We start from the raw sequence: 20,829 nt of genomic DNA, 5'->3' as shown, positions 1-20,829 counted from the left end.
GGGTGAGTTGGCAGGACTCTAAAGCACCAGACTTTGCAGTCCTCCCTGAGTCCCCTTTGTCTAGGATTTCTGACTGCCTTTCTCCACCTTTCATGAGCAAAGAGGCGAATTGAGATCTAGGATGACAGGAAGCATGATGGCTCAGCTGACCTTACACTGAGTCAGCTTTATGTGCCCTTCGTGTCGGCCTGGATCTCTGACACTCAGAACAGATGTGGCACGTCCTGTAAATGTTTTTCTTTCACAGAAGGTACACGTGGGTGGTTGTGGGCTTCTGATAATTTGAAGGTCTGATTTGTGCAGCTGTGTGGTAACTCTGTTTTCTGCCTAGAAAAAGGAATTGAAGTGTTTTAATCATGCTGACCAGCAAGGGCTGGGGATTCCTTCATTTAGATTTGTGTCTCTTGCTGTATACGTCCACGCCTTCATTTAAAGGTAGGTTATTTTTGCTTATCTCTCTTAACCTTTCCAGCTCTATGTATTTACTCATTTTTCTTGATGTAGTTGAACAAGCAGATGTGAAAGATTCTAGGTAAATACAGATTTCAATAAAGAGTCTAGGTAAATTCTGGTGTGTTCATAGGAAGCACAGCTGTTACAACTGCTGGGTAACTTGTTTTTTATTAGTTATTTTTAAACACGTCAGATGAGATTAGGAAAATGGAATGGAATGGAACATGCTGTAAATTACATTTTTTATTTTTCTCATTAAAATGTGGTTTCCCTATGAGAATATAATAAGAATGCATTTTTATTTATGTCTGTTATGGTTATACTCCAATTATTTATTTGCACTTACATTTAACATATTTTTCAAAACCTTGACTTATTCATTAACTGATATTGTTCTGCAGCTTGTGAACCTGTCCACTCTGTAGGCAAAACTCTTTGTTTTGGGAAACATGCTATACATTACTGAAATAAAATCTAAGAGTAGGACCATTTATTTCAGTTAAGAGTTAGAAACTGGGGGGGGGATATGGGAAGGGATGGGAAGGGGAAACAAAGGAGGAGGCAACAATGCTTGATAAGAAATGTACTCATTACCTTGCCCATGTAATTGTAACCCCTCTGTACGGTATTTTCACAATTAAATTTTTTTTTAAAAAAAGAGAAACTGCTGTTGTGCCAGGCAAAATTCACATGAGTTATGAGACTAGCCAGAGCTTTTCAAGACTACTGGAAGGTTTAACAAAAATGTTGCAAAGAAGAGAAAGTGGGAAAGGCAGAGGATTTTTTTCATTGTTTTCTGTGAAATATTTTTATCATTAGTAATTACAAAAGCAAGAATGATGTCTTACCTTTAAAATTCCTTTCTTGCCGAGATCCTAGTGTTTAAATTTATCCAAATACACTTGACAAACAACTCTTTCTTGTAGTAATGCTAGTGAACCGGTTCATTTTTGCCTTGATAGGCTTTCCAAACTCCCATATTTATTGTTCTTTCAAGGTACCAATCTCTTTGGGAAATTCATGGAATAATATATCAGGTGTCCAATTAGAGTTCTATAAAGGGATACAGAGAAAATGTGTATCAATGGGGTTGTAACAAAATGCATTCTGTCAGGGGATGGCACAAAGCTTACTTTTAACACATTCTTAGAAGAGAACAAGGACAGGTGTTGGGTGCTACTGTCCAGAATTTAGTGAGTGAAAATGCCATTATCTAAGATAACATTATTTGAAGTGGATTTTGCCTTTAAAACCTTGCATTCACATAAATCTCCAAAATGCATGTTAAAGTTTGTTTACAAAAGGAGTATGGATTGTGAAGCCTACTGTAAGCATGAGCTGCTTAACTTGTCTGTCAAAGTTTCCATTGCAGAATCTTGCTGGTGGGAGGCAGAGATGTCAATGTGGAGAATGTGGACAAAACTGAAAAGATTCTAGTTCACTGGCAATATTGCAGAGTTACATTTAGTGACAAAGAGAAAATTCCAAGTTTTGTGTCTATGCCCGGCCATGTGCAGTGTGTTAAACTTTAAAAATAACTCAGGGAAAAACAGGGAAAAAAAACCAACAAAAACCAAAAACCAACCTACTCTTCCAGAGTTTTTCCTTTGATATATTTTTACTTTGATCACCTTTTTTTTCTTGTGCCAGTTGTGGGGCTTGAACTCAGGGCCTACGTGCTATCCTTTAGCTTTTTTCATCCTTTTATTACTCAAGGCTGGCGCTCTACCACTTGAGCCATAATTCTACTTCTGGATTTGGAGCGGTTAATTAGAGATAAGAATCTTTGCCCAGGCTTGTTTCCAACTGTTATCCTCAGATCTCAGCTTCCTAAGTAGCTAGGATTATAAGCAAAGACATGAGCCACCAGTGCCAGATGATGATGATGATGATAATGATGATGATGATGATAATGATAATAATAATAGTTATTATTATTATTTTCTTTGATACTGTGTGCTGGATTCTGGAACAGACCCCTGAAGGAGTCCAGGGAGGTTAGGAGGGATGGGCAGAGGATGGAACCCTCCCCGGCCACCTCCGGACCTGGGGCTAAGGCAGAAGCTTCTGGGTGATTGCTTCCTTGTCTTCCTTCTGCCCCATCCCCAGGTTGCGTAGGCTGTGCCTCTGAAGAGAGACTCTTCCACAAGCTGTTTGCCCATTATAACCGGTTCATCAGGCCTGTGGAAAATGTTTCTGACCCCGTCACGGTGCATTTTGAAGTGGCCATCACACAGTTGACCAACGTGGTGAGTGCCACCCATCCAGATGCATTTCTCAGGAGTTGGGACGCTGGAGGAGGGCACAGCAAGCTCCAACGTTGTTGTATGCTGTAAATACAGGAGTTTTAAACTTAGCAATAAATACAAGTCTAAACTCACTGGTCCTTCACAGCCCTGGTTTGGGAGGGGACAGCAAGGCTGTACTTATGGTAAGCCCCTGCTATTAGAAGTATCTCATAACCAGTTCGTGAAACAAAGATGAAGGCAAGTTGAAGGGAGAATTGAAAGGTGCTAATCTTTTCTGTATGTGTGCTGCTCCTCTGGGTTGAACTCAGGGAATAGGCATTGTTCCTTAGTTTTTTTTTTTCCATAGGCTGTTTTTCTATTACTTGAGCTTCGGGCTTTTGGGTCATTAATTGGAGATAAGAGTTTCATGGCTGGTCTCCAACCTCAACCCTCAGATCTCAGTCTTCTGAGAAGCTAGGATTTACAGGTGTGAGCTCCTGGAACCAGTCTAAAAGATTGTGCATCTCTTCTGTACTGTGTCATCTTCCTTCTGAAAATTCGGAAGCTCAATTATATGACTTTCCCAGAGTCACAACTGCAAAATAAGGAAACAGTTTTAAGTGAAGGCTGCTCAATTACAATGCCCACATAGATTTTTTTTGCCCCCTGCGCCTAGGTTAAAACTCAGGGCCTTGAACTTGCTTGCTCATACTCCACCATTTGAGACACTGTTTGCTCAGCCCTTTTTGCTTTAGTTGCTTCTCAAATAGGATCTTAAATTTTTTCGTGAGTCACTTTGAGCTCAGTCCTCCATTTACATGTTCTGTGTAACTAACATGACAAGCACACACCACCATGCCTGGATGCTTTGTTGAGATAGGGGTCTCATGAACTTTTTGCATGGGCTGACCACACACTATGATCCACCAGAACTGTGCTGCCCAAGTACCTAGGATTATAAACAAAGTCATGTTCTTTATGCTTGGTAGAGAAAGAATTGCTGTAATGTTTCCATGTTATGTAAGAGATAAAACATTTGCTTTTTTTCATATATGGTTTCATCCAATACCAAATAAAACAGAGCCTGGGAATTTGAAGAATTAAAAAAGTTGATTGCAATCATGTTCAAAGGCAAGTAGGATTAGATTTAAAAATAATAATCTTTATTCTTTGTTGTGGGGCTGGGGAAGGGATAGAGCAACCTGCTTTCCTAAATAGTAGAGCAGAAGTCTGAACTCCAGTGCTTGGCATGGGAAGGGACAGGGCTGGTCTGAAGCTCAAGGCTCAGGCTGAGTTCCAGGAAGAGGCAGACTTAGGAAGAAAAGAGAATCTAGAGCACCACTGGAGGTGGGTTAGAAAGAGTTGCTGCCATCCACCAGGCCATTCATGGACAGGGAAGGGGCCTCCTTCTGGCCATTGTCCTGCACTTCTCTAGGCACACGTGGGGAAAGGCCTTATACAGATGTAAGTTGCTCTCCATCAGGCTGTTCCAGTCCATGCTTTCCTGAGAGGTGTTGCTGACCTACTCAGGTCTTTGGCTTCTGGCACTGCCTAGATATGTGTGTATGCTGCTAGATATTGATTTTATTTAGTCATTTTGATCACCTGGACTTTGTCATTTAACAAATCAGTTTATGGATACAATGCATATTGATCAATGTCATGGCTTCCAACATTCTCCTTACCCCCTTCCCTCCCATTTTTTTAAAAACAGATATTTTTATTAACATATTTTAGTTGTATAGGGGAGTTTCATGGTGACATTTTAATACAAGAATATAATTTACTTCATTGCCCTCACTTAATCATTCTTCCTCATCCACTCTCCTTCCTAAAAGAATTTTAACTTATTTCATTGCACTGTTTTTGTAAATGCTTCTATAGTACTTTGACAGAAAGAGAATAAACCTAGTCAATATTAATTGTTTGCATGTACAAGAACAAAACAATGAAACGTGTCCAAACTATTTTACATCATGGAGAAGGGAGGGTGCCATACTGAATAGAATAAATCATAAGCATATATGAAAATGTCATAATGAAATCCTAAGTATACAACTAATGTATATACTTTCTTTTGTTCCTGTCTTTGAACTGTCCTTGACTTTTAATTTTTTCCCCTCTAGGCTTGCTCTCTACCACTTGAACCACATTATTTTGATTAATTTATTGGAGATTATGGATTTTCTGTCCAGGTTCGCTTTAATCCCTGATCCTCAGGTTCTAGATTCCTGACAAGCTAGTATTGCAGGCATGAGCCACCAGCATATGGTTATGTATATACTTTTTTTTCAGAGTTCATATCTTTATTTTATATATATATTGAAAATACTGTACAGAAGGGTTACAATTACATGGGTAAGATAATGAGCACATTTCTTATCAAGCATTGTAGCCTCCTCCTTAGTTTCCCCTTCCCATCCCTTCATATCCTCCCCCCCAATTCCCTCCACCAAAGTTGTAAAGTTCGTTTTTCAACATAATGACTTGTACACCTCATTGTTGCAATGGGTCCTCCTGTATCCCTGTTTTAACCATTTGTTTTTTCCCTTCCCCTCCACATATACCAACATCATATATAGTGAAAGCAGGGGTTTGTATATACTTTTTATATGTACATTTTCCACTCAGTCATCCTCACCATTTTCTCTACCTCTACCACTGGGGTCATCTTCCAACAGACTGTTTCCTATATGCTATTATTATTATATTAGTACTTTGAAATCTGTCTGTTAAGTCTGATATCTGACTTCTCTCAGAATAGTAGGATATACATTGAATTCTTGGCTGCACTCTTCCCTGATCCCCACTTCTCCTCTTCATTAGTCTGTCTCTTTCCCTATGACCCCACTCCACCTCTTTCAAGTATTGTTTCCTGGTATTTACTTTGTTGAACTTTGACTTTGCCTTTTTAAGGGTTTACACTGAGTTCTCCCTTAAATCTATTATATTTCAGTCAATACATTTGTATTCACTTGCATACCACCTAATGTATTTAATTCATAGGCTAATTCTGTAGATATTGATTTTTAAAAGAAAAAGCCTAATATTTCTTCTCATCTACCTGGACATACTCATTCCATTAAAAACCATGTATTTAGTATCTATTCTGATTCCTTCCTACATCCCCTCCCATACACACACATCTTAATTTTTAAAATTTAATTTTACTTTGTTGTAAAGGTACTATACAGAGGCTACAGTTTCATAAGTTTCATTTCTTATCAAACATTCTTACCAACTATTTTTCTCCCACTATCCCTCCTTCCCCACTCCACCCCCAACCCTTCCCTACACATCATAATTTTTGTTACTGACTTTGTACTGGGCTAGAAGCACACTTGTTGTGATTGAGTCTGAGAGGACCACCTTACCATACTGTTTTACTTCAAATCCTTGGTTCATTTACCTTTTAGGACATTATTTTGGAGAGGATAGGCAGAGATTGTTGAAGGCAGATTTTGACATTTACCTTTGGCTTCTAGTATTGGATAGCCCTCTTAAAAATATAGATCTAGAGAGATAGAGGGAGAAGGAGGGAAAGAAGGAGGAAAGGAGAGAGGGAAGGAATAAGGAAGAAAGGAATTAGTTTTATTTCCTTTTCTTTAACAGAAATCTGAAGTTTTCACAGTCCAGACGTTAGCACAAGGTAGCTTCATGTATCCAGTAGGAATGTCACTCACATGACTACGATGATGAAAGAATAAACCAACATGGCAGCAGTAATCAAGTTTCCTTCTGTCTTTCTATTTTGCCATTTTGCCTATAATTTCTTCTCTTAGCATTGCTGAATAATCAAAAAATTGCTATATTTGCTCTCACTATGTTTATATTATTGGAAAGAAGCAGAAAGAAGGGGAAAAGGGGAAGGGGCACAAATCAGACAACCTGTGAATCCTTCAAGGAACTTTCTTAAGTTCTCTTGACAGCTTCAGTTCTCTTCCCTTCCTCTAGCTGCAGGAGGAACTTGGGAAATGTAGCTTTATTAAAGACAATTTTTTTTTTTGCCATTCCTGGGGCTTGAACTTAAGGCCTGGGCACTGTTCCCGAGCTTGCTTTTGCTCAAGGCTAGCACTCTACCACTTGAGCCACAGCTACACTTCCAGATTTTTCTGTTTATGTTGTGCTGAGGAATAGAACCCAAAGTTTCATGTGTGCTTGGTAAGCACATACCACTAAGCCACATTCCAAGTCTATTAAAGAGAAATTTGTATGGTAATAATTATAGATCCAGAGTTATAATAAATTATAGAGATTCCTTGCATGTTTTACCCAGTTTTCCCACCACTAATCTTCCTTCCACTTCTTAGATGTTCAAAGATGTTATATATGAAGGAAACCATTGACAATGTAGTCTTGGGGTACTGGCCTTCCTATTCATCTTTCTGATATACAGCTCCAAGTGTTAGTTGACATGAGCTGGGGGGGGCGGTTCTTTCCTAAGTTAAATGTCTGCATGGCATCACATAGCATGGCTTGTTCAACCATTAACTTGCTGGGGGACATTTGGGCTAATTCCAATTTTCAATCTATGACAAAGCTTCTATGAACATTTGCATAGATTATGTAAATATAATCTTTTTATTTCTAGAATAAAGACCCAGGATTAAAGTACTGGGTCTTGTGGAAGTTGTCAGGTGAGCTTTGGGAGTAACCCTGTGAGGCAGTTCAACAAGAATGTTGGAGCCTTATTACCATCTAGAAAGTCTCTCTGTCCCCTGCTTCTGTTGAACTCTTGGTTTAGTTTTACAGCTTCAGAGAACACTCCATGGAAGTGTGTTTACTGCCATGCAAGATAATCTTGGCCACAAAGGCTTGGCAATAGATGATCTGTAAGTGTAGGTACATGCCCACTGGCCCTGTGCAGGAACCCAGTCTAACGCCCCTTCCCAATATTTTTGATAGCTTGGTATAGGAGAAATGATGAACTTAAAGGTTTTATAAAAATGAAACACACCTGGCCTTTTCTCATCAACTTTTTCAACCTACTGCTGCTGGCCCAGCAAAGAATCCATTTGATTTGTGACTTGAAAGTTTCAATGTACCTAGGTGTTGACTAACTTATTTTCCCAAGAAAGAGATGAGGGCAATGACCACAAGAATATAGTACTGCAGGTCTCTGGTCTCCTCCTGTGGGACTGAGTGTACAACACTCATCTATTGGTGTGTATGATCGAGAGTTGAGTCAGTTGAGATCCTGATCCATAAGGTTGGCTGCTACCTCCAAGGGTGTCTCCATGGTCACTATTGACCAGGCCCATACAACATGGGCCTTCTCCAGCCTGTGCAAGTGGAGCAGGGCGTCGGGGCTAGTGCAGAATGGTATTGTTAACCAATTCCAACTCCCTGAACAAGTGCAGAGAGGAAGCAGGCTTTGGTTGGGGCTTATGCCAGTTACCTCTGAAATCTTGGAATTAAGATTTAGATAGTCCTGAATAATAGATCATGGATTTGTTGACATGGCTCTGATATACTCTGAAGAGCCAAAGTGATTCTCATGGCCAAAAGTCCTTGACCTTAGGATCAAGTAACTGTAAAGCTTTGTTGGCCGCTGCTTGGCCCATTTCTTTGTTTTCTTTGACCAATAAAAAACCATGATTGTAACTCCTTTTACTGGCCTTTTGTAAACCACAGGGCTCACCATGGGTTGAAACAAGCCATTAGGAGGAAGTTTACCAAGGTCTCCCTTCAGAGTTGTTCAGGCCAGGCAGCAGTGAGCATGAGATGAAAGAGTAGACGGCCATATTGCTTCTCAGCACAGCAGAGCAGGCATGTGTGAGCCCTGCCACAGCTCACTCAACCACAGCTGAGTTACTTCACTCTGAAGTAGGCTTGGGTGTCTTGCAAAGCAAGCTTTGGTAATTTCTTGCTGGCCACTGAGAAGCTGTTATCAGCTGCCTAGCTGTTATGTTTTAAAGACCATTATATATGAGACTTTGGTTGCAATCACCCGAGAGTCAGCAGTTTCTTAGCAATTCAGGATCTAGAGGATGCTGGCCTGAAATTCCTGTCTTCTACCTACCCCTGACTTTCTTTAGGCCATTTAGGTAATGCTTAGATACTACCACTACAGAGAAATCTTGTCTAAAATAGACTTATGTGGGCATTCCATGCATGGGCCACTCCAGCCCCCCTTTTCTTCATACACTTATCTCTATTTAATATTATATTGCATTTTATATTTATATATGTACGTATTATTAGTTTATGTCTCCTGCTAATTCAGGGCCTGGTCACTGACCCTGAGCTTTTTTGCTCAAGGCTATTGCTCTATCACTTCAGCTATATATATAGCTCTATTTTCAGCTTTTTTGGTAGTAATTGTAGATAAAAGTCTCATGGACTTTCCTGCCTGGGTTGGCTCTGAAATACTATGCTCAGATTTCAGCCTTCTTAGTGGCTAGGGTTACAGATATGACCCATGGTGCCCAGCTACACCTCAGCTTTTGTGAAACACACACAGTGGTCTCAGTAAATATTTGTATCATTTATGACGGAAGTGCTGCTCCAATGGGGGCAGGGTGCATAGTAGGTGTGTACAGGATACCAGTTGATGAACTCAGGTTAGATCCTGGGAGAAAAATGCTCAGGAAGCATAGCCCAGAAAGTCCTGGGGCACAATTAAAGAGATTTTAAGGCATATGCACACATGATGAGCAGGGTTTAGATACCTGTTACTATCTGCAGGATTTACCCTTTCTCTTTCCCAAATGTTTCTCTTCTCATTTCTCTTTATAAAATCTTCATGAAGTAGACTATGGTGGTCACACAGCCTTCACCAAGGAGGTGAGACTTAAATCAACTTTGAAAGAGAGTTTAAAGCCTCATTTCCACTAGACATTGCAGTATATACCTGTAATCTAGCACTTGGGAGGCTGAAACAGAATTTAGGATTGAGATTTTAAGACCTGTCTGGGGTACATAGTAAGATCCTGTCTCAAAAATAAAATGAGAGCTGGGATCATGGCTGAAGGTAGTGTGGTACTAGGTACTAGATACATGGTTATATAGAAAGTGCCTGCCTAGAAAGTGCAGGGGTATGAGTTCAAACTTTAGTGCTTTATAAAACAAGCATACAAATATCAAATGGTAAACAAAAGCTCCACATTTCCTTTGCAAGTCTACAGCATTGGAACCAGGTGTGGAGATAAACATGTATTGCAGTTTGCACACTAAATATTTCTCATAAGTTGCCTTTTTGATCTTATTGGTTTCAACTATTAGCGTGCATAATTCAGGTTTGTCTATACTTTTGCTCTAAGACCCACCTGTGTTAGGAAGTATATCTAACACTGAAAATATTATTTCTTCTTCCCAGGATGAAGTAAACCAGATTATGGAAACCAATCTATGGCTGCGTCACGTATGTGTCTCCATCATGTCTCATTGAATGATAGGTCTTGAACATCCACTCAGCAATATCAGTTAGATCACAACCTTAGCATTACCTCTTCCTGTCTCCAACTTGTGATAGATATAGGACATTGTCCTCCTGGTCACCACCAACGCCTCATTTGGCTCTGATAACAGCTCAGTCTATGGAGCTGAATGGAGAATAAGGACAAGCCTAGTGACAGAGATATCTGTCCTTTCCGTTCTTTGCTTACACATATCTGATTTTATTTTACTTTTAATTAGCATATATTAATAGGACAAAGGAGCTTCATTATGCATCCATAGATGCACATAATATGCTTTAAGAAAGTTTACTTCCTCTACTATAATTATATTATCATGCACTCCTTCCTTACTTTTTCAAAAAAGTATTTGGTATTTATGTGGGTATATCAGCATATATGCATGCATATATACACATATATGTAATACATTTGAACAATCTTTACTCCTCAGTATACTTTCCTTTCCCCTTAAGCCCTCCATGAATCTCCTTCCCTGACAGCCCCCTTTCTACATTCATGTTCTATTATTTATTAATATAATTGTTGTTACTCTCACCCATCATTTTAACCCCCTCCATTTTCTACCAGTTTTTTTTCCTTCACAACCTCCCACCCCCAAGTTGTATAGCTCATTTCAAATATAGCATCTAGTGAGTATCACTGTTAAATTGGCTCACCCTTTGTCCCACTGTTTCTGTGCTTCCTCTTTCCTCCTAAAAATCAAATAAACATATATATATATATGTACACACACATATATGACAAAGAGTGCAGAAATCAAAAACAGTGACAAAAGGGGATAAACTGAAGGGGAAAAATAATAACTGCAAACAGTACATTAAAAAAACCCTTGTTTCCATTTCTTGGAGTTCATGTTGATAAGCATCTCTTTTTTGTTGTTGTTGTTGGTCATGGAGCTTGAACTCCAGGCGTGGGCACTATCCCTGAGCTCTTCAGCTCAAGGCAAGTGCTCTACCATTTGAGTCACAGCTCTACTTGCGGTTTTCTGATGGTAATTGGAGATATGAGTCTCATGGACTTTCCTGCCTGGGCTGGCTTTGAACTGCAATCCTTAGATCTCAGCCTCCTGAGTAGCTAGGATTGCAGGAGTGAGCCATTAGCACCTGGCTTGATAATCATCATTTTATATGGTCATATGCACATAGCCATTGAGCCCTTATGATTCTATCCTAAGAATATCCTTTGGCCTCATTATGTGAATGTTTAGAGTCCTATTTAATTTATCATGTCCAAGGATAATTATTTGTCTTTTACTATCCATTAGATTTACTTGTAGATTTATAGGCACATTCTAATTATTACAAATGAGGGAAACCGTGCAAACTGTATTTCTTTGGGTCTGGCTTACTTCACTTAATTTAAGTTTTTCCAAGTCTTTCCATTTCCTTATGAATGGGGCAATGTCATTCTTTCTGATAGAATCATGGAACTCCATTGTGTATATATACCATTTTCTTGATCTATTTGTTGACTGATGGGCAATTGGGTTGATTCCATATCTTAGCTATGGTAAATAATGCTGCAATGAACATGGTTGTGCTGATGACTTTACTGTAACCTAATCTGTAATCTTTTGGATAAATGCCCAGCAGTAGGATTGCTGGGTCATAAAGAACCTCCATACTGCTTTCCAGAGTGATTGAACAAGTTTACATTCCCACCAACAGTGTAGTAGTGTTCCCTTTAGGCCATATCCCTTCAAGTATTTGTTACTGTTATTTTTCTTGATGATGGTCCTTCTAACTAGGGTGTTGTTTTGATTTTCATTTCTTTTTTTAATCTATTGTCTATTCTGATTTCTTGTTCTGAGAAGTCTCTAAGTCTTTAGTCCACTTATTAATTCACCCATCATTTTTGTTCTACCTTTCATAAACAAGTCACAACATGAAATATTTAGCTTTTTGGGCATGGCTTACCTTGCTCCATATTTTCTCACTAATGATGTAAATTAATTTTTATGGCTCAGCAACAGTCCATGGCATGTATTATGTATGCATGTACATGCATATATATGTACACACATAACTGTGTTTATATATTCATATGCATATATATTCACCTGATTTTTTTCAGTAACTACAGCTCCATAGTTAGATGCTTATGTATCATATAAGCCTTGCTATTGTAGACTTAGAGTGATTGGTAACTGAGCTAAAGATCATGTGTGTCACATCTGGGCACCAATGGCTCACACCTGTAATCCTAGCTACTCAAGAGGCTGAGATCTGAGGATTGCAGTTCAAAGCCAGACCAGGCAGGAAAGTCCGTGAGACTCTTATCTCCAATAAACCACCAGAAAACCGGAAGTGGCGCTGTGACTCAAGTGGTAGAGTGCTAGCCTTGAGCTGAAGAGCTGAGGGACAACACCCAGACCCAGAGTTCAAGCCCCATGACCAAAAAAAAAAAAAAAAAAGATCATGTGTGTTAAATTCTGTCTGGGTTACTCTCAGTTATATCATCTTTTCCTTTTATAAAATACAAATATTTTAACAGATTTTATAATAAACTCATCATCACACCCATAAAGTATATTTTTTAGGTTACTATATTATTAGAAATGGGTTCCTACTCCAGTTTGAAGATGGCCTGTGAGATATGGCAGTGAAGTTTTCACCTTGCTTAGCTAACCACCAATCAGGAGAAAAGTATCTAATTATCTGTTAGTTAAAATCAGTTGAGCTTTTTAGCTTCCTGTTTCCCATGGGTACAAATACCCAGCTTTTGATAGAATCCTCAGTATTATTCAAATAAGAATTGGGAGTATGATGGGGGAGTATGATGAAAAGGGAGTTAAGATTGTTCCAGATCCATTGCACTCATAAACGTGTTGAATTGATACCTCTTTCCACAACTACTTAATGATAATTAAATAAATGAATGGTAACAAATGCTAAAAAATTGACTTTTAAAAAGAAGAATACAGTTGAATCAACATACATTTAGCAGAAGAAAGTTAAGGCACTTAAAAAAAATGAATGTTTTTCTCCTTTAGATCTGGAATGATTACAGATTGCGCTGGGATCCAGTGGGGTATGATGACATTGAGACTCTCCACGTTCCAGCAGACAAGATTTGGAAGCCTGACATTGTTCTCTATAATAAGTATGGGAGTCTTATAGCCACAGTTTCTTTGCAAAGTTACATTTGGCTTACACTGACCTTTAGCAAAGGGAAGATTACTAATGATGTCTGGTTTTCTTGCAGTGCTGTTGGTGACTTCCAAGTAGAAGGCAAGACAAAAGCTCTTCTTAAATACAATGGCATGATAACCTGGACCCCACCAGCTATTTTTAAGAGTTCCTGTCCCATGGACATCACCTTTTTCCCTTTTGATCATCAAAATTGTTCCCTGAAATTTGGCTCCTGGACATATGACAAGGCTGAGATTGATCTTCTGATCATTGGATCTAAAGTAGATATGAATGACTTTTGGGAAAATAGTGAGTGGGAAATTGTGGATGCATCTGGATACAAGCATGACATCAAATATAACTGTTGTGAAGAGATATACACAGATATAACCTATTCTTTTTACATTAGGAGACTGCCTATGTTCTACACTGTTAACCTAATCATCCCCTGTCTCTTCATTTCCTTTCTAACTGTGTTGGTTTTCTACCTTCCTTCAGACTGTGGTGAAAAGGTGACACTCTGCATCTCAGTCCTGCTTTCTTTGACTGTATTTTTGCTAGTAATTACAGAGATCATCCCATCTACATCTCTTGTGATCCCATTAGTGGGTGAGTATCTACTGTTTACCATGATCTTTGTCACACTGTCCATTGCTGTGACTGTGTTTGTGCTGAACATACACTATCGTACCCCAGCAACACACACCATGCCCCAGTGGGTGAAGACGATTTTTCTCCAGCTATTTCCCCAAATCCTGTTGATGAGGAGGCCTGTGGACAAGACAAAAGGGGCAGGTTCTGATGAAGATTCCAAAGGTCTTTCCGGTAGTAGACCTGTCAAGGTCAAGCTTGCCAATCAAAAAGAGTCCAAACTTCCTAAGGAATGCTGCCATTGTCATAAGTCAAGTAAGCTTACCACCAACAAGAGAAGATTAAATCAGCAGCCTCTACAAAGGGTGATGGAAAATTTGGAACACTCACCTGACTTTGAAGATGTCATTAATAGCATTCAATTTATAGCAGACAACATGAAGAACCATAATGAGAGAAAAGAGGTAAGACATGTCATCTCTCAGCCACCAGATCACATCCCCAGGGGCCAAGATTCCCTTTAGAGTACTTAGATCTTGGGATGGAATGTTGGTTAAAGGTAGACCAGCTCCACTATCATGTGTTAAGTGTGGACTAATAAGACTCAGGGGGAAGTGGGGAGTAAAGACAGCCCAGAACAATCTCCACCAGCCCTGGTTTATGCAGGTGAAATCTGGTTTAAAGTGCACAATCAAGTCAACATTGATTATGAAATCAAGATCCCCACACAGCCACTCTACCCCACAGGATCCAGGACACAGTGACAAATAGGAGAAAAGAAAAATGGCTGCAGAACTGACTGAGCTAGGGTTTGTGGGAGAAGGTATGAGCTCCAGTGTTTAGGTAGCTCCAGTCTTCTATTCTAAAGGAATTTAGATACTGACTGAATGGGCCTTGCAGATGTGTTAAACATCCACATATTCTGCTCCTGGTGCCTTTAGCTTTCTTCATCCTCCGAAGAAACAGTTGGAGGAAACTAATCCAGTTTCTAGTGTTTGTAGATCCAATCCCACTTCTTTTATTCTAGGTGCATTTAGGTGCTGATTGAATGGGCCTTGGAGATGTTCTGCTCCTGGTTCTCTTAACCTTTCCCATCCTCCAAAGACAGAGCTTGAGAAAATCATTAGGAAACTGACTAGGGGTTATGGTATCTGAGTTTGATCTCATACTGAAGCTGCTGGTAACCACATCTCCTAGTAGAAGGTTCTTGATACCTGTTGTCTCAGAGGTAGATTGGGCATAATGTCACAAAGGGTGCATCCCAGGGTAAGAAAGTCCAAAAAAAAAGTCACTTTCATGGTGGCATTTTTTTTAACACTAGGAGAGAGTGTGGACTTACTGGTGATTTTTTTCTAGGCTGTGGCCCAGGAACTAGGTCTGAAGGTCAGGAACAAGAAAGAAACAATAAATGCAATATCTTCACACCGACAGCATTTTGAGGCCTGGAGTACTGCCTCTTCCTGTGAAGGGGCCATCAATTGTACTCTGTCTTCCATCTTCAATTCTCTGCCTCAAACCTATTCCCAAATTTGCCAAGGGGCCAGGCTCTCCCTGTGTGCAAATGACAAGTTGAGCTCTTGGAGTGTCCCCTGAAGCCTAGATAGGGCCTTTGTAACCTAGAGACTACTAGCTTACCAAAATCTTTCTCCTGCACACTTCATAACTAGCTGCATGAGGCATCAAAGGAGATGCATCTCCCTAGACAGTTTTCTCATAGGTATTACAGAAAATGTCAATGTTCATTTTTAAAAGCACAGGGAACTCTGAAAAAAAGTGTATTTGTAAACAGCATAATTCTTATGGCTTTGATTTTTACCATAGTTTTGACTTTTTGTTTGTGTTTTAGGTTGAAGATGAGTGGAAATATGTGGCCATGGTGGTAGACAGAGTATTTCTCTGGGTCTTTATAATTGTCTGTGTATTTGGAACTGCAGGCCTATTTCTACAGCCACTGCTTAGGAATGCAGCAAAATCTTAACATGTATTTCTCTTTTATCTTCAGAAACATACACTCTATTTATTTTACACTCTATTTGTTTTATATTCCTTATCATAGTAAAAGCCAAGCCCCTCATCTTCTGAAACTGAAGTCAAAATGGGAAAAGAAGAGTATGTCACAAATATAGGAGTCCAAGTATCTTTCTTCATAGTACGGGGACTATGTTAAGATGGTACAGGCTAGCCGGGTGCCGGTGGCTCAAGCCTGTAATCCTAGCTACTCAGGAGACTGAGATCTGAGGATTGCAGTTCAAAGCCAGCCCATGCAGGAAAGTCTATGAAACTCTTATCTTCAATAAACCACCCAGAAAACCAGAAGTGGTGCAGTGGCTCAAGTGGTAGAGCACTCACCTTGAGCTGAAGAGCTGAGGGATAGCATTCAGGCCCAAAGTTCAAGCCCCATGTCAGGTCCAGTGTGTATATGTTTGGCTTCCAAGGGCATTATACAGCTTTATGATGAATGCCCCATTATGCAGCCAGACCTTGTAACTAATATCAGCCCATCCTGAGAAGAGATCCTGTCTTAACTCCAGCTCCTCATAATGATTGTAATAGCACATGAAATGTGAAAGTCTTGCTGAATTTGCAGCACTCATTAAATATTAAAGTCTTGTTTTCTCATGCTTGTCTCTGAGGTATTCATGCCTTTTAGCATTGTTTGATACATTAATTGGTTAAAGGTTACTAGATAGTCCTTTTTATTTTTCTTTTTATTGTTTTTATTTCTTTATTGCTATTTATTTTTCTTTATATTGTTATTATAAAAGGTGATGTACAGAGGGCTTACAATTACATAATTCAGGTAATAAGTACATTTGTTTTTGGACAATGTCTCACCCTCTCCCTTCTGTCCTTACCCACAGTTGTGTAATTCACATTCAACATATTGAATACCACTGCTGCATTTGTTTGTTTTGTTTTTCTGTCAGTCGTGGGGGCTGGGCCTGGGCGCTGTCCCTCAGCTCTTCAGCTCAAGGCTAGCGCCCTATCGCTTGAGCCACAGCATCACTTCCTGCTTTTTCTGTTTATGTGGTGCTGAGGAATCAAACCCAGGGCCTCATGCATGCCAGGCAAGCACTCTACCACTGAGCCACCTTCCCAACCCCACTGTTGCATTTGTTCAACCTTTGTCCCTCTATTTCTGCACACCCCTTACCTCCCAAAGACAGATAAATGAACAAACAAGACAAAAAGAAAACAAAACAAAAACAACAAAAAAGAAAACAACCTCTTGTTTTCATTTCCTGGAGTTCATTTCTATACATATTATTTTATATGATGAGAAGCCTATAGATGTTGCACCTTTGTTTTCCTCCACTAAAAGAATCCTCCCTTGGTTTCACTGTGTGTGAATGCCTAAAGTCCTGTATAATTTATCTTGTCCTGTTGTATTTTAGATCTAGTGTCTTCATAGGAGAGAAAACATGTGCCATTTGTCTCTTTGAGCTTGGCTTACCTCATTTAACATGATTTGCTCTGGGTCCATCCATTTCCCTAAAAATGACATAATTTTATTCTTTCTAATAGCTGTGTAAAGTTCCATTGTGTGTGGGCACCATATTTTTTTTAGGTATAACTTGGCTATCATGAATAGTGCAGCAATAGACATGAATGTACAAGTGTCTTTACAGAATCTTACTTAATAGGCCAAATTCAATATTTGTGTTAGTTTATTTTTACTATGATAAAATGCCTAAGATAATTGACTTATAAGACAGAAGGATTGGGCTGGAAAGGTGGCTCAGTGGTAGAGCGCTTGCCTTGGATGCATGAGGCCCTGGGTTCGATTCCTCAGCACCACATAAGCAGGAAAAAAAGCCGAAGCGGAGCTGTGGCTCAAGTGGTAGAGTGCTAGCCTTGAGCTGAAGAGCTGAGGGACAGCGCCCAGGCCCAGAGTTCAGGCCCCACAACTGGACCCCCCCCCCCAAAAAAAAAGAAGGATATCCATTGTTCATGGTTCTAGAGACTCAGTACATGGTTACTTAGACCATTGCCTCTGGGCTGTAGAAAGGCAGGACATGAGCTGAAGAATTGGTGGAGGACACCTATTCATCTGGCAAGAGTCACAGCAACAGAGAAGCAGAGCCCATAAAGTGACTAGAGCCAGCAAAGTGTTTTTCTCATTAATAACTTCCATTTGCTCATTGCACTGAGACTAAAAATAATTTCTTCCATAAGAAGGACCATTTATTTTCTGAGAGGAAGAAGAACCTCGAGAATTCTGTTGTTCTCCATTCTAATTATCTTGTTTTATAAATATTATTACAGCAAATTCTTTTGTCAGAACTGGGGTTTGAACTCAGGGCCAGGTTGCTCTCCCTTAGCTTCATTTGTTCAAGGTTGGCAATCTACCACTTGAGTCCCAACTCCACTTTCAGTTTTACTTGGTTAACTGGAGATAAGAGTCTCACGGACTTTTCTGCCCTGGCTCACTTTGAACCATGACCCTCAGGTCTGTCTCTTGAATAGCTAGAATTACAGTCAAAAGCCATTGCACATAGCCCAATGCTGTTTCCTTAAAATAATATCATCGACGTTTCTCCATGCTATCACACAGATTTAAAGTGTTGTTTTAAACACAGATATTTTTATGGTCACTATGCTGATACACTCTAATTTTATTATCACAGTGTAAACTCTTCTTTGCTTCTTTTCTACTGAAGCACAAGACACTCTGTGTATTCCAGGCAGAGGTCTTGAGTGTTAATTACTCAGTTTTGAAGTATATTTAGTGCCTATAGTTGTGATTATCGTACCTATTTGTATCTTTAAATAGTCAAAGAAGAATGACAACAAATTCAATTAGTATATATGAATTTGTCTTTATGTACAATTTTTCCACAGGCAGCACTTCACTTAATGAGTGTCTTGATAAGCTGAGCAGAGTAGTTTGGTTTTATAGACAGAAAAGTTTTGAGGAAAGCAGAAACATAGACCAAAGGGCCATGGTCAAGTTTAAAGCAGAAGGGAATTCCTTATCACACCAGCTAAAACTGCACAGCTGAAAGTAATTTTGCCATTAAGTTAACTTCATTAGAAATGTTTTCATTGTGATAAAATACACATAACATTTACTAATTTAACTATTTTTGGTACACGAGAGAATGTTATGTGAGTAACATGTTGTACAGCTGGCAGCAGCATCCATTTCCAGAACACTTTTTTTTTTTTCTTGTCCTGGGGCTTGAACTCAGGGTCTGGGCTTTGTCCCTGAGCCTCCCTGTGCTCAGGGCTAGCACTCTATTACTTAAGCACCACTTCCAGCTTTTTCTGAGTAGTTGATTGGACATAAGAGTCTGATGGACTTTCCTTCCCTGGCTTGCTTCAAACCTAGGATTACAGGTATGAGCCGATTCTGAAGTGCCCAGCTTCAGAACACTGTTTGTCTTATGAAACAATCTGTATCAGACGCCTCACAGCTCTTATTCCCTGCAGTTCTACTATGTGTGTCCATGAATTTCACTGCACCTCATACAAATAAATAATATATCATTGTCTTTTTGTGACGGGCTTAATTCACTTAACATATGCCTCCATCCATACTGGTAGCATGTGTCAAAATTCCTTCTCTCTTTAAGGATGAGTACTATTCCACTATATTTATAAACCACATTTACATGTCTACTCATCTGTCAGCAGATAACTTGGATTGCTTCTGTCTTTTGGCTATTGTGAATAATGCTTCTTTGAGGTCCTCAAGGCCCTGCTTTTTGGTACATTGCCAGAAGTAGAACTGAAAAATGGTTATTCTATGTAATTTGTATGGGGAGAATGTGTGGGAGAAGGTGTGGTACTGGGGCTTGAACTCAGGGCCTGGGTTCCTTAGCCTTTCATTTAAGGCTGATACTCTAACACTTGAACCACAGCTCTACTTTCAACTTTCTGGTGGTTAACTAGAGATAAGAATTTCATGGACTTTCCTGTCCAGGCTGATTTTGAATCATGATCCTCAGAACTCAGCCTCCTAAATAGTTATAGGTATAAGGCACAAGTGCCCAGCTAGTTATAACTTTTTAAAAATATCATTTCATATACATTTATTTTTAATATTTGCCTAACAATCTAACAATTATGTCTTCACTTCCACCATGTCAGTGATCAAAATCATATATAAGTACATATATAAATCATATATAAGTATATATATAAAAATGTCATTCTGTAAAATCCTTTGTTATTTTTATACATCTAGTTTTTAGCTAGATGAACCCAGAACTTCATGTATAATAGCAAAAATGCATGATTTGGGTTAAAAAAATGTTCTTTCTTTTGCAGCAAGCCCAGAGTTCAGTAAAGCTGGCATTTTCATTCACAATAGCCAATATTTAGTCACAGGATCTGCTCTGGGAAGCCACAGAATACAAACATGTATTGTACCTTAAATTATATATTAAATCATAATTTGTTATGTTTTTCTCAGAGCATTTTTGTTTTGTGTACAGTCCAATCTTTTAACATTTAAGTGTACAAAGTGGTGGATGCTTTCATCTACATCTCTTTAGGTACAGTTGTTAGTAGGACTTGTAAAATTGGAATTGTGAGCTCTTATTTTTAAAAATGTATTTTATTGTAGAGGTGATGTTCAGGGGAGTTACCATTTCATAAGTCAAGTAATGAGTATATTTCTTTTGTTGTTGTTGTTGTAAATGTTATGTACAAAGGGATTGCAGGTAATGAGTACATTTCTTTTTCAACAGTGTCACTCTCTCATTTTCTTCCAGTGTTTTCACTCCCTATTGCCCTTCCCCACAAGTTGTATAGTTCATCTTCAACATAGTGTCTAGTGGGTATCACTGCTGCATTAGTTTACCCTTTGTACCACCATTTCTGTGCTACTCCTTACCCACCCCAAATTAGATGAACTTACATACATGATGAAAGGTACAGAAATAAAAACAGCGACTACAGGGGGAAAACAGAAAAAAAGAAAAAAACCACAAACAGTAAAAAAAAAAAAACTTCTTGTTTCCAATATTTGGAATTCATTTTGATAAGCATGATTTTATA

At 39.1% G+C, this 20,829-nt stretch overlaps 1 protein-coding gene across 1 annotated transcript; it reads left to right on the top strand.

Moving 5' to 3' along the window:
• The first annotated feature begins 322 nt into the window (after positions 1–322).
• On the top strand, positions 323–15,802 carry Chrna6 (cholinergic receptor, nicotinic, alpha 6 (neuronal)). The gene is made up of 6 exons (XM_013024999.1): positions 323–435; positions 2,563–2,702; positions 10,000–10,044; positions 13,095–13,204; positions 13,307–14,288; positions 15,671–15,802. The coding sequence occupies exons 1-6, from the start codon at positions 357–359 to the stop codon at positions 15,800–15,802; spliced, it is 1,488 nt and encodes a 495-aa protein (XP_012880453.1). The 5' UTR covers positions 323–356.
• The last annotated feature ends 5,027 nt before the right edge of the window (positions 15,803–20,829 follow it).

The sequence above is a fragment of the Dipodomys ordii genome, unplaced genomic scaffold, assembly GCF_000151885.1.
Source record: "Dipodomys ordii isolate 6190 unplaced genomic scaffold, Dord_2.0 Scaffold4, whole genome shotgun sequence".
Lineage (NCBI taxonomy): Eukaryota > Metazoa > Chordata > Mammalia > Rodentia > Heteromyidae > Dipodomys > Dipodomys ordii.
Note: the sequence above shows the minus strand (reverse complement) of the source record. Positions and strands in the feature narration are given on the sequence as shown.